This window comes from Fopius arisanus, unplaced genomic scaffold (genome assembly GCF_000806365.1).
Source record: "Fopius arisanus strain USDA-PBARC FA_bdor unplaced genomic scaffold, ASM80636v1 scaffold00091, whole genome shotgun sequence".
Taxonomy (NCBI): Eukaryota; Metazoa; Arthropoda; class Insecta; order Hymenoptera; family Braconidae; genus Fopius; species Fopius arisanus.
Genome location: NW_011887830.1, coordinates 192,758 through 206,274, shown reverse-complemented (window position 1 = coordinate 206,274; position 13,517 = coordinate 192,758). Strand labels below are relative to the sequence as shown.

Genomic DNA, 13,517 nt, shown 5'->3' with positions numbered 1-13,517 from the left:
TACAGGAAGTTGATGAATTTACATTAGGGAAAATATTCACTAAAAATCCAGATATAACAAAAAAGATTTTCCAATATTAATTTCAAAATTCGGGTTGTGCACTGAGTAAATACCGAATTTTTATTAAAATAATGGAATGTTGAATATTTAATATATAATTAAATATATCATTCTGTAAATCTCCGTCGAGACACCGGAAAAAATATCAAAAATATCAAAAATGTCATGAAATTTTTTGTTTATAACTTTTCCTGCGTGCGCGGCGGACCTGAAAATTTTCAAAATCAATTTTTTTTCAGTAGAAACATTGTAGATATTTTGGAGAATCTTTCAGCACTTCACTATTCCAAAGAAACGCATCATTTCCGCAGTTACAGGACATGAAACTCGCAAGAGAATCGACCAGAAGCTCAGGTACCGGTTGAACCGGTACGAAAGGTGAAAAAACCCTTGACAAAAGGTATTGTAGTCTTTTTTTCTTCACAACGTCCTTTCGGAAAATTTTATCAACGAGAAATATACATCCCATACTCCGACTTCAGAAATTTCTTCAAATCCGGTGAAATCTGCAGCACAAAAAAGCGGAAAAAATTAATAACAAAACGCATACAGGCACAGAAATAATTTTATGTCTTGAAGGGGTCGATGTAATTTAGTCAAGGGCAAGAATCGTTAATTAAAACACAATTACATTTTTGAAGATCGCAGTCACTCGAAATTTTATTTACTGCTCTAGCTATTTGTTATTCAACTCCAGAAAAATCTTAATTTTACACAAGAAAAGAGAAAATTAATGATCCAACTTAGGGATAGAATATTCATTGATAGATTTCTCTTTTGAGAGATATTTCCATCCCGAGAAAACATTGTCTGATATAAAATTGATTCTTCCAAACTCAAATGAAATCTTTTCTATTTTTTAATTAATTCGTTAATTTCCATTTAAGGCTCGGGTGGATTATCTAGAAAAGATCATTTACTCCGAAATTCGGATTTCTAATTGCTTTGGCAATTAATCGTTTTTTTCAATAATTGTTAGCTAGCGTTCTGACGGTCGTCAACAACTAGGCCGCTAGCTAACAATTATCGGAAAAAACGATTAATTGACGGAGTAATTAGAAGTCCCAATTTTGGAGTAAATTATCTTTTCCAGACAGTCCATCCGGGCCTTAAACTCTATCGAGAATCTGTTTGCCTTTCCTCAGCCGAAATTTTCGGCAATAAACTCCATAAATCGAGTGTTGAAAATCTATTTCTTACAATAAACTCCATTTTACAATAAAAAAAACTCCCCGTCCCAATAAAATTGACTTACAAAGACAAAAATTAATTTATTAATGGTTCTCCTAAAATCGGTCCTCTTCAAAAAAGTTCAGTCAGAAAATATGGATTTAGTTAATTACCTAGAAATAAAAATCCCTACCAATTTAAAATCACTTAAAACTCGTTAAAATATGAACACCATGATCTCAGTCATAAATCTCATCTCTTCTTATGAGACAGATTGATACTATCGCTATCATCTCGACTTATCCCAGAAGTTGAATTACTGGTGGACTTCACGCTGCTGTAATTCGAATTTTGAATATTAGGTGTAGAAGTTCTAGCCTTCATGAGTACAGCCCGCTCAGTGCTTTTGCTGGCCTCCCTGATGGAAATAGAAGAGACATCACTGAAGTCTGGAAGACCAGTGAGAGGAGTGCTGCTGCCATTTTTTCTAACTGGAGACTTTGTTTTCCTGAGTATTGCAAGTAGAGTGGCATCAGAGCTAGATGATGAGCTCAGAGCAGCAGCTTCTGTTGTCTTCCTGAGGACAGGAATAGCCCAGGACAGACCCAATTTTCTAAAATGATTTTCAGTGCGTTCTGGAGAAGATGCCCATGCTGCACCATCAGACGTTGGAGTGCTGAGAATTTCTGAAATTCCAGATAATCCAGAAAAACTATTTGAACTGCTAGATGTTAAAAATCTGTTTGATCGATTTGGCTCGACTTGCAAATTCTTGGCATCAACAGAGTCAGTCGATTTGACGGATTCATTGGATTCCTTTTTCTGCACCACTGCAGCTACATCTTCTGCTGGGACTTTTGTCACTTTACCATCCTGCACATCAGCTTCTTCTGTTATATTTTCTTGATTATCAGGACAAAGTGGTAATTGTCTCCTGGACTTTCCAGTCGGGCTTTTGGTGCTTATGTGACTACGATTCACGGTGTCTGGGGTATCGAACTCTGCAATTGTCGAAAGCTCGTGAGGTGGAGAAAGGGCTTCGATACCATAGGAAATGGGATGACTTACTGGAGGTGGACGACGACGTCCATTCCCCTGGGGAACACTGGGAAAGGGTTTTGAGGCCTTTGAAATACCTGCAAGGAGAGGAACAAAGGGTTCTTCAGGTTGATTCTTTGTTGGAGATGTTTCTTTTGATTTTTCTCCCTTTGTTGGTGACTCGGGCTTCTTCCTCGAGCCTGTCGCCTTCTCTGAACTCTTGGTTTGTTCCAGAATTTCTAGCGACAGCTTCTCCACTATCTCATCGTGATTCGGAGTTGATGTTGATGGTTGAGGGTGAGAGGATTCTTTCCTCGATTTGAATCTTTGGAGATTGATTTCTACGATTTCTTCGCTTATTACTTTTGGCTTTTTCTTGTCTTCTGGTTGGGGAGTCATTAAAGGTCTTGGAAGGCCTGGAGATTTCGGGAATTTTGGAGAGTCTGGGGGTAGGGGCTTTGGAGATTTTGCGGGCTGCGGGGATTTTGGCAGTTCTTTTGATTTTTGAAGTATTGGAGGCGGAAGTTTGGAGAGTTTTGGAGACCCCAGACGTCTCGAAGCCATTACATTTCCTGTTATTATTCGCTGGGACTCGTGCAGGGTTTTGGCGAGTTGACTGTGAATTGCCTCGATGCTTTCTACTAATTTTTGAACACTGTGGAGATTGTCTCGGGGACGGGGTGTTGGCATCAGCATTAGAGACGTGTCGTCACTTGGTGCTGTTATAGAAAAGTCTTCTGGAATTAAAAAATAAAAAGTTGGATTACATCAAAGTACAAAAAAATCATGGATAAAAACATAATGGAAAAACTAAATGAAAAAAATAGAATTTTTCTCTTGGAAATGAGGATTTTCTTGGATTTTTGCTGATATTTTTATTTATTTTGGCGCAGTTCGGGTAAAAATCAGACAATTTTGTCTACTAATATTTAATATTTGAGAAAAACTTATTTGTGTCATCCTATTGATTTAGAAAACAGTCCAGTCATTTAGGAATAAAAATGGAAAACATTTTTTTACGTATTTCAGTGAGAAACAAACAAATGCAAGAACAATCATGAATTATTGACAATCAAAGTGAATAATGAATGATCCCACAGACAAGCTCTCGCTTCTGGTTCTCCCTCCCTCTGTATAAAAAAAAATCAGCAGAGATATCTGGGGAATCACTAAAGAATAAGATTGGAATTTGCAATTGCAATCAATTTACCTGGTTTTTCATCCCTGACTTGTTTAATAAGTGCATTGAGCGATGCAATCCTCTCAGCACAGATATTCTGGAGCTCATCATACTGCTTGAAAGTCTCAGGATTAGTAATTCCATAATCCTCCTGTGGAGTTGCCACAGCCTCTTCATGAACGATTCTGCATGCTGGATTTTTACACCAACAGACATCCCCACCCTCCTCATAACTCACTGACTCCCTGGGGCTCTTCTTGATCCTCTCTGGTTCCCTGGACTTCTTCCTGCGCCTTCTCACGTCACTTCCCTCCTGCGTGGTATCGACCTCATCGAATCTCAAGATCCTCCCAAGTCTCTCAACATCAGGAATATTGGAGCGAATCCTCATGGTCCTGGGTGAGGGAGTCTCTGGTGTTGAAACAGGACTGATATCTCTCTCCTTGAATTTCTTCAAGATACTCTCATTAGCAGAAGAGTCGAGCATCTGAAGAATTGGAGTCATATTACTGGTAATTGCCTCAGGGTAGGAAGAACCTGGCTGAACAGCTGGCAAGCTAGCGTAGGAAGTCGAAGTGTCAGAAGTGTTATTATAATATTTCTTTAAAATCGTTTGTTTTACTTTAACGTACGATTGTCCCTGTCCCCTCTGTCTCGAGGGCTGTCCAAATGATACATCAGTGCTGGTATCAACAACAGGGACTCTCTTACGCTCTGGTAACTTGTACTTCTTCGGTTTTTCCTCCTCGATTCCCTCCTGGGGACTGCTAACTCGAGATGTTGGTGCTGAAGCTGATGCTGATCCCGGAATTTTCGTAATCTCAGGGATTTTCTTAACTGGAGATGCTCTACCACTCGTTGGCAGTGATTTAGGTGCCTTTCTTCGGGATGTTTTTCTTTTTGTTGGTGTCACTTTGACCTGTTGCTTGCTGAAGTCAATGACAATTCCAGGAGCTGAGGAATCACTGCTGCTGGCGACAACCTCTGGATGCAAAATCCTCACGACTGGCTCGACGTACTCCAGAGGATCAGATATTCTCTTCACTGTTTTTGATGATGTGTCTATCAATTCTACTTGGATGCTTTTGTCATTGACGATTGTAACATCTGGTGATGGAATTTGCGACGTCTGGACAGCTGTCTCGATCCTCTGAGGCTGTGGAGTAGGTTCAGGTACTTTTATTATCTTTATCTCAGGAGATACTGCCTTTTTTTCTATAGATTTATCATCCTGACGTGGTTCACTCGATCGTTGGTCATCGAAGAGGCGAGTCATGCTGGCATTGAAGACAGAATCTGGCAGGGAAGCCCCAAACTGCTGCAACAGCAGTCGCTTCTGACGCTCGACCTTCTTCAGCATCTCGAGAATTTGCTCGTTACGTGATATCGAGGGATCAACTCTATTGTCTTCCACTGGAGAATTATCTGAACGTTCATAAACACTGTCATAAGGACTGTCAGAATCCCTGGAATTCTGAATCGTTATAATCCTCTCGATGGGATCAACTCGAGAAGCTTCAAAAGCTCGATTCATCTCGGCTTGTTTCGTGTCTTTCTTCTGCTTTCTTCGTTTTTTATCTGCAATACTGTGATGGCAGGGGGTCTGGCTGGCCTTCAGCTTGCGTTCTTCACGGGACAGATGATCCAATTTTTGAATTAAATTCTGGTAATCTTTCTTGGCCCGTTCACGAAGGGCTGCGTTGGTTCCTCGTTGCTGGGCTCTTGCTCGTTGGCTCTCGATTGATACTGAGTCTTTAGTCTGGAGGGATGCAGTTTTTCTCGCCAATTCCACAGCATTTGGCTCGTCCACTAGATCAATTCTTTCAACAACACCTGGGCGACGAGAGTACGTGCCTCTCTGACGAGTGTTGTAGTCGTAGAGATGAACTTTCGTTGGAGAGGGTTTCCCTGGTGGTTGGGGTCGTGGGAGGTGCTCCCTTGGAGGGATGAGCTCCACGATGCTGCTGGCAGCTCCATCAGAGAAGTACGAGGAGTCATCACTCACTGAGAGACTGCTGGTAGAGGATGAGGGATTCTGGTAATGCGTGGGATTGTACTCAGGAGCTTTGTCAATGCCCTTCGATTTATCGAGGCTTTCAATTCGATCCATCTCGACGGGTCCAGGGGTTTTGGCTCTTGTCGGACCTCTTCCAGCTCTCGAGGATTTCTGGGACTCTGGGGGACGCAATTGACGATCTGTGGAAGTGTCCTCCTGATGAATCTCTACCACGACTTGTTGCGTAGATTTTGATGGATGATATACGGTTTTTAGACTTGGTTTCGAAATCACTTTTGATGGAGATTTTTTGGAGGATGTTGCCTTGTGTTTTCGTCTCTTTGAAGAGCTCCTTCGGAGGGTTGGGGATTGGTGCGGAGGTTTGAAGGTCTCAGCTGTACTGGGGGGAATGTTCGAGGCTGGTGAGGACTGAGGGGCTGTCGGGTGTGTTGGGGTTTTTAACTTCACTGGGGAACGTTTCGAGAGATTTGCTATCATCGAGGATCTCACGTTTTCTACCTCTCGCACCTGACGCAGACGCTCCTGCTGCTTTGTCACTGGATCCTCCTGCTGTAATTATCATAGTGAAATTCAAAATATGAGATACACAGAAATTTACATTTACTCATTTCACATGGAATATATGAACAATTCTCAATGATTCAAGAAATAATCGATAATTTCAAAAAAACTTTTTAATTAATTAATCATCTTAAAATTCATTTGAGATGAATTATTTTTTTTTAGATAAATAATGAATACCTTGGCAGATTCTTTAAGTCGTTGAGATGCCTCTTTTCCTCTTTCAGCAGCTGCCAATTGATTTTTTCGACGTCCACTTTCCAGGATAATTTCAACATCAGGCTGTGCTGCTGCTGACATGTGAGCCAATCCAATATCTTCCATATCCTCTTGATATTTCTGTTGTATCCCCATAACTTTCTGTTCGTGCATTCGACGGAGCTCTGAATCCTTGTCATTTTCTAAATGATTTACGGTTTTTTTGACAGCATTTTTCGCTCTATCCCGTAATTGGCTCGACAGTTCTTTCGACTGCTCTCTGACCTATTGGCAATTAAAATTTGGATCATGTATAAAATTGAGATGCTGGGGTAAAAGGGATAACCATAAAAAATTGTTTCATTTGCAATTTCAATTTTTTCTGTTAAAATAGATATTAAAATACAGATGAACAGATAAATTGAGTATTTAAATTCAAAATTTGGGAATTTAGAGATTGATAAACTGTCGAGTGGCATTGTCCAATAATAAAAAATAATACAATCAATAATTTTCAATAGGACGCTCTTATCATCTTAAGTAGTCATTCTGTGATGCTAGAAATATACCTAGGAATATACTCAACATTAATTCTCATTACAACAATTTTAATAAAAACATCTGCATTGAACAGTAGAGCAAGGAAATGACATAATTTGAAAAAATCATTTTTATGTAAAATTTTATGAATTGAGGATAACGAATCTGTTAATATTTATTCATAAAATAATCCATTATCCCGATGATTTAACAATAATAAATAATTCTAGAGAGTGATACGTGAAATTTGAATTTTTTAATTTTTTTTAAGTTTTTGACAAATGAGGAAATTATCATTTTTTCAGCGATTAAATTTTATTAATAATCTAATGCAGAAATAAAATAATAAATACTATGAAAAACCTTTTTGCATAAACTTTTAGGATTTTCAGATGAAAAATCACTCATAAAGTCATTTATTATTGAGATCATTCAACACATCTGTAGCGATCTGGTAAACTGGGGTAACTCCATTTTTTGCCGGCTAGTTTTTGTTAAATATCTCAGAATCGATGAAAGATAGCAATATTTTTATAAAGAGATTATTTATAGAGAAAGTCAAGATCAAGAAAAAGTGTTATTATGAAAATGGGGGTATCTTCTTTGAATTTGAAGATATTCACGAAAAACTGGCCTGAAAAAAAAGCGATTATTTTAGTTCATCACTGCACAACAAAAATTAACTCAATTGAGCATTCCTCTTTTTTACACAGATTTTAATATATCGAAAAGAGTTTTTGCGAGCATTGATGGGTTTGTATCAATGGAATTTCAAAAATATTACCTGCTCCAATCGTAACTTTCTCCTGCGTTCACGTTCATATTTTTTGATCTGCTCGACATCTGAGAGAACTCCTCTTCTTTTAATGTACACAGGATTTCCATTGACTGTAACGTTAATGGACATTTTCAGCCCCTTGCTGTTTAATTGTCGAGTAATTACTTCATCTTCCAGACAAGGCGATTTTTAACCAATAAATTTTAAACGTTCAATCGCGGATGGACTATCACAACAGCAAACATGCAACGGTTTTTCAGAGCCTCCATCAAAAAGGATTGAATGAAGTAGAGGCTCAGTTCTGGGGTTGGAGTGACCCCAGCGGCATCGTAGTACTGCACCCCAAGGGAGGGAGGGCGCCACACGCAATGGGGGTAACTACCTCAGTAACAGTCCCGCTGTCAAAGGGACCAGTCGACAGGGTGAGTGTTATTTTCTGCGTTACAAAATTGGTATTCACTGAAATTGAAAATTTTATGGGGTCACTTAAATTTTCAACGCAATTTCGTAACGCAGAAAATTACACTCACCCTATCGACTGGTCCCTTTGACAGCGGGACTGCTTCTGAGGCAGTTACCGAGTCAGCTGACGGGTAGACACCCCACCATTGGGTGCGGCCCCCTCTTTCTCTTGGGGTGAGGTGGGGTACAATGCCGGTGGGGTCACTTAAACCCTCAGTGAGTGGCTCAGTTCTGGGGGAATACCTCACCCCGAGAGAAAGAGGGGGCCGCACCCAATGGTGGGGCGTCTGCCCGTCAGCTGACTCGGTAACTGCCTCAGTAGCTGTCCCGCTGTTAGAGGGACCGATCGAGTAGGTGAATTTTACTTCCTGAAAATTTTGAATTTTTCAATTTCAGTGAATACCTCCTCGATTTTCATGTTCCCCTGATACTTTTCGAAAAATTTCGAATTTTCAATTTTCAGTGAATACCGCCTCCATTTTCATGCTCCCCTGATACTTTTTTGAAAATTTGTAATTTTTCAATTTCAGTGAATACCTCCTCGTTTTTCATGGTCTCCTGTTACTTTTTTGAAAATTTGTAATTTTTCAATTTCAGTGAATACCTCCTCGTTTTTCATGGTCTCCTGTTACTTTTTTGAAAATTTGTAATTTTTCAATTTCAGTGAATACCTCCTCGTTTTTCATGGTCTCCTGTTACTTTTTTGAAAATTTTTAATTTTTCAATTTCAGTGAATAACTCCTCGATTTTCATGCTCCCCTGATACTTTTATAAAAATTTCGAATTTTCAAATTTCAGTGAATACCTTCTTGATTTTCATGTTCCCCTGATACTTTTTCAAAAATTTCGAATTTTCCAATTTCAGTGAATACCTCCTCGATTTTCATGCTCCCCTGATACTTTTTCAAAAATTTCAAATTTTCAAATTTCAGTGAATACCTCCTCCATTTTTATGCTCCTCTGATACTTTTTTGAAAATTTTTCATTTTTCAATTTCAGTGAATACCAATTTCGTAACACATAAAATAAAATTCACCCAGTTGACGGGTCCCTCTGACAGCGGGACTGCTACTGAGGCAGTTACCCTCATTGCGTGTGGCGCCCTCCCTCTCTTGGGGTGCAGTACTACGATGCTGCTGGGGTCACTCCAACCCCCAGAACTGAGCCTCTACTTCAGTCAATCCTCTTTGGCCTACATTTCCCATTTCCTCACCCCCGGCACCTAGAGAATAACCATCAATCGGTAAGTCAACACAGCCATCTACAGTTGTATAAAATTCATCTTCAAATTACTCGCGCCAATTAAAAAATTCCTCCAGTCTAAGTTTTTAACATTTTTATATGCCTGATACGTCTGAACGAATATAAATAAATGAATTTTTTGACGCCTAGACCTCGTGACAAAAAACAATGTATATCATATATCTTATGACATGAATTACTACAAGTACACGTATGAAAAAAAATATAATCCAAAAATTGTAGCTGATATGATATTTTTTTAAGGGATCTGTTAAGACTGGCAATAAAGGCCGGGCTGGACATATCATCCGCGCATATAATAAGCGGAGCTACAATAACTCTAATCTGAGTTCGGTGGCATTGGAGAAGCTAGTCCGACCATCCGCGTACTTAAAATCTAATCTAAAATGTAGTATTTTCGCCGGAATCACATCTTCATTATATTCAAGTAATATTTGAATATATCTTCAATATATAATATATATGCGAGATATATTTGCACTGATATATCCAGAATATATCTTTGATAATTAATTTTTTGGTGAAATGTATGCGACGCATCCGATTATTATTAACAAATATTTCCAGATATATTTTTTATATTTAGATAGTTAACAATTCGCAATTTACCGTTTTGGTATTTTACCGTAATTTAATAACTCTCAAATTTTTTAATTATCACCCACAAAAAAATCTGAACGCAAATTACGATTACAAACTCAAACCGCGGGAATAAAAATGTCAATTGTGAGACGAACAAGATCAATTACGATTTCAAATTCTTGAACTATGTTCTTTGCGTTAGACCGTTAACTTATGTAATTACGTTTTTAATCTGATAATTTCCCGATTAAAAAATCGTAAATTCCGTTCCACGGGATTTCACAGTTAACTTTTTCCCTGCGTACCACAATGACCAGCAGAAATAGTTTGAATGAGTGTTCTATCTCCACAAAAGGAATAAAATTCTCGACAACTAAGAGAGCCCATTCAAAAACACATTTCAATTATCTAAACATAAGGGACAATATAATACAATATAATATAATATACAATATAACGGAAAGCAGGAGCTTTGGTAAATTAACCAGCACTGAGTGCACACACTAAGTGAATAGATAAATGCTGGAACAATCGGAGAAATAAAAGTGTTACATTATTACAGTGTTACAAAAAGACGGGAATTCAGGGTTTTCCGTGAAAAGATTTTCTGGGGTGTGAGTCCAGTGTAATTGTCGGAAAATTATCTCACATGAATTACACAATAACTTTTTTCACTAGGTGACAGTTTCTTATTGATGCTCCGGGTCCTTAAAATTTCAAAAATCCTCATTCCGTGGATAAAATTATGATAACAGATAGAAATCATCTACACATCTCTGATTTAAGATAATATACTGAGATAAATAATTGAATAAATAAAAAAAAATTGTTTTGAAACTAACAAATTAAATTAATGACATATAAGTGATTGCGAGTGCTAAATATTCAATTAAAACAATTTGTTCAAAGCGAGTAATTGATATTTTGTAATTCAATTATAACTTTGCTTGTTTGCGAGAATTCAAATTTGAAATTAGTATTCATTAAAAATGCTTGACGATGCGTTCAATTTATAAACAAATTTGGATAAAGAGAAACAATGCCCTCACCAATTATATAACAATTACTGTAAATTGAAATAGATTCATGAAATGCAAATCTATTAATTGCAAAAAAATCGGTAAATCTCGATGCCAATGTTTAAGTAAATATTTACAATTATGTTTTATGTTTATATATTTTTATAATATATTATATTTATAATATTCTATATTTTCTGCCTCTGAACCTCTTTCCTAGTTCATGTATATCGTCTTTTTTCATTCGAAATGCAGATTGAGCCACGACGTCATGGTGACGGGTCGGTTTTGTCTCAAAGCCGTAGTATCATCGAATGCATGCGCAAAAATACTTTTCTGTAACAAATAATCTCAGGTTTCAACCAACAGGATAACGATTAGCATGAAGAATAACATCTCGATATGCTGGAGGCGGGGTATCTGGACAGATTGGAACTCTTTGCAGATTGACATCTTCATCACTATTACTCCAGATATTCCTCAGCAAAGAGACTCTTTGAGCGAGGGGACTAGAGAACTCGAAACTAGCTTGACTATGTTGGGACACAGCGTCACATCTTCGTAGAGAAGAATTCAGCAATGCTGGTCTGTCTGTGGAGTCTCCAGATTTTGACAGCCAGCAGTACATCGTGACCATTCCAGACCCTAGACCAGTCATAAAACTCAAAATTGAGAGAATCCAAATCTCGAAGACGTAGAACTCCTTCAATTCCTTCAATCCTTCTGGCTTGGAAGGTATGGCTTCTTCGTTTTTCGTCGGTGCATTCATCCAGCCGGAGTTCCCGGTGTTTGTGTTTTTTGGTAGAATTATCGGTGGGTACTTCGGTGATACAATCACTGGACTCATTATTATATTTTCGGATTTTTTTACACCCTTTTTTCGGGGACAGACTGATGGCTCGTATCTAATTCCTCGAACTGCCAAGTAATGGAGAAGGCTCTGCATTTGTTTGGCGTTGCATGACCACGGATTCCTGGGGAAAAAATTCAGTTTAGTTCAGTTAAAATGGTAATTGCACATTTTCGTTTTTTGGTACATAAAAGTTTTGGATTTTTTTAGAAAAAAAATGGAACATCAGTCGCCTGCAGTCAGTGACCTATATATACATAGGTAATGTATCCGTCGAATTAAATAGATTTTTTTCTGGTATATAAGTAATGCTGTGACCTCGATATTAATTCAAACTCAATTAATTTATTAATTTTTTTTACTGACAGTAAAAAAATCAGTAAAATTGTTTTTTTGACTGAAAATTGTTATTTTTAGGAAATTAGATTTAAAACAATGAAAAATATTTTTGAAGCTAGTGACTATTTCATTAATTCAATCTTTTAATAGATTCATGTGAATTTTTTATTTAACAAATATGGAGTGAAAAAGAATAAATATACTCTTAATGGCATTGTTATATAAAATCGAAACCGAAAATTGAAGTATTCAATTCTATTATATTTATTTTCTGTGACCATTGAAAAGTTGAAAACCATTTTTTTAATCTTAATAGGCAGAAGAAATAATTAGCTGATGACCTAATCTATTTATAAATTGGTTGCACCCTCAGGCATATTTTAATCACTACTAATTTCAAATTCCAATTCTCGCAAACAATAAAGTTACAATTTAACTCCCAAATTTAAATTAATTATTTTAAATGAAATTTATGTAATTTAGGACTCGCAATCACAATCAGATGTCTGGAGAAAATATTTTTGCAATGTAAATTTCATGGAAATATTAAGATCATTGTACATTTGCTTTGATTGACTAAAAAATCCAGTAATTTCTTTGAATATTCAGAGAAATTTCGATTTTCGATTTGTAATTTTAATTAGTTTTTTAATTTAGGTACATCACCGTCGCTCGGGTGTCACTAAGTGCTGACGAAGATCGATATGAACTCCATCACGGTGTCTTATAATTGAAAACAAAATCATAATTTAAAAGTAATTACATTTAGAAGGAAAACGCTGACAGTCTTCCGGGGCAACCAATTCTGTCTCCATTCTATTGAATTGTATGTTAAAAGGATTTAAATTCTTATAAATTTCATGATTATTGAACATCAATCATCAAAGTGGCGATTGCTTTCTAATGATATACAGTTCAGTTATTTTGGTAATAGCGTATTTCAAGCCGCAATGCGCGCATTGTCATCGAATTTCTCAGGAAAACATCATTACGATTTTTAAAACATCAATTACGATTCATATTTCGTTAATTACAACTTTGAACTTCGTAGATTACGCGGTTTGTCGAGGTCTGATCTAAACTCGGAAATTACGGGTCCAAAATGGTAATTTACAAAATATAAATCGTAATTTACGTTTTGTGAAATCATAAGTTGCGTTTTGAAATCGTAATTCACGCGGTTGGAATTCGTAATTTACGGGATTCCCTCTCGAATGCCGGAATTCTCTCAAAATTTCGATAAAAATTCATAAAATTTACCCAATCAATTTGTAATTGTGTTGTTTTAGCCATTAGCTAAATAACTTTGACCAAGCCGTCGTCAAATTGTTATTATTAAATCCTCCTATTATAAAAACAATAACCATCGATATCTATCGATAACAATCGATATCTATCGATAACAATCGATAACAATCGATATCTATTGATAACAATCGATATCTATCGATAACAATCGA

General features: G+C 37.0%; 2 protein-coding genes across 2 annotated transcripts in view; both read right to left on the bottom strand.

Moving 5' to 3' along the window:
* Positions 1-1,099: 1,099 nt before the first annotated feature.
* On the bottom strand, positions 1,100-7,826 carry LOC105270582 (flocculation protein FLO11). The gene is made up of 4 exons (XM_011311612.1): positions 7,549-7,826; positions 6,207-6,509; positions 3,479-6,014; positions 1,100-3,005 (listed from the first exon to the last, which is right to left on the bottom strand). Exons 1-4 carry the CDS (start codon positions 7,669-7,671, stop codon positions 1,483-1,485), a joined length of 4,485 nt encoding a protein of 1,494 aa, XP_011309914.1. The 5' UTR covers positions 7,672-7,826; the 3' UTR covers positions 1,100-1,482.
* Positions 7,827-11,015: 3,189 nt separating this feature from the next.
* Positions 11,016-13,517, bottom strand: part of LOC105270579 (leucine-rich repeat transmembrane protein FLRT2) — a 6,090-nt gene continuing 3,588 nt past the window's right edge. The window contains exon 4 of the mRNA XM_011311611.1: positions 11,016-11,842. Within this exon, the coding sequence (XP_011309913.1) occupies positions 11,227-11,842 (616 nt within the window). The 3' untranslated portion in view covers positions 11,016-11,226. The remainder of the gene's footprint in view (positions 11,843-13,517) is intronic.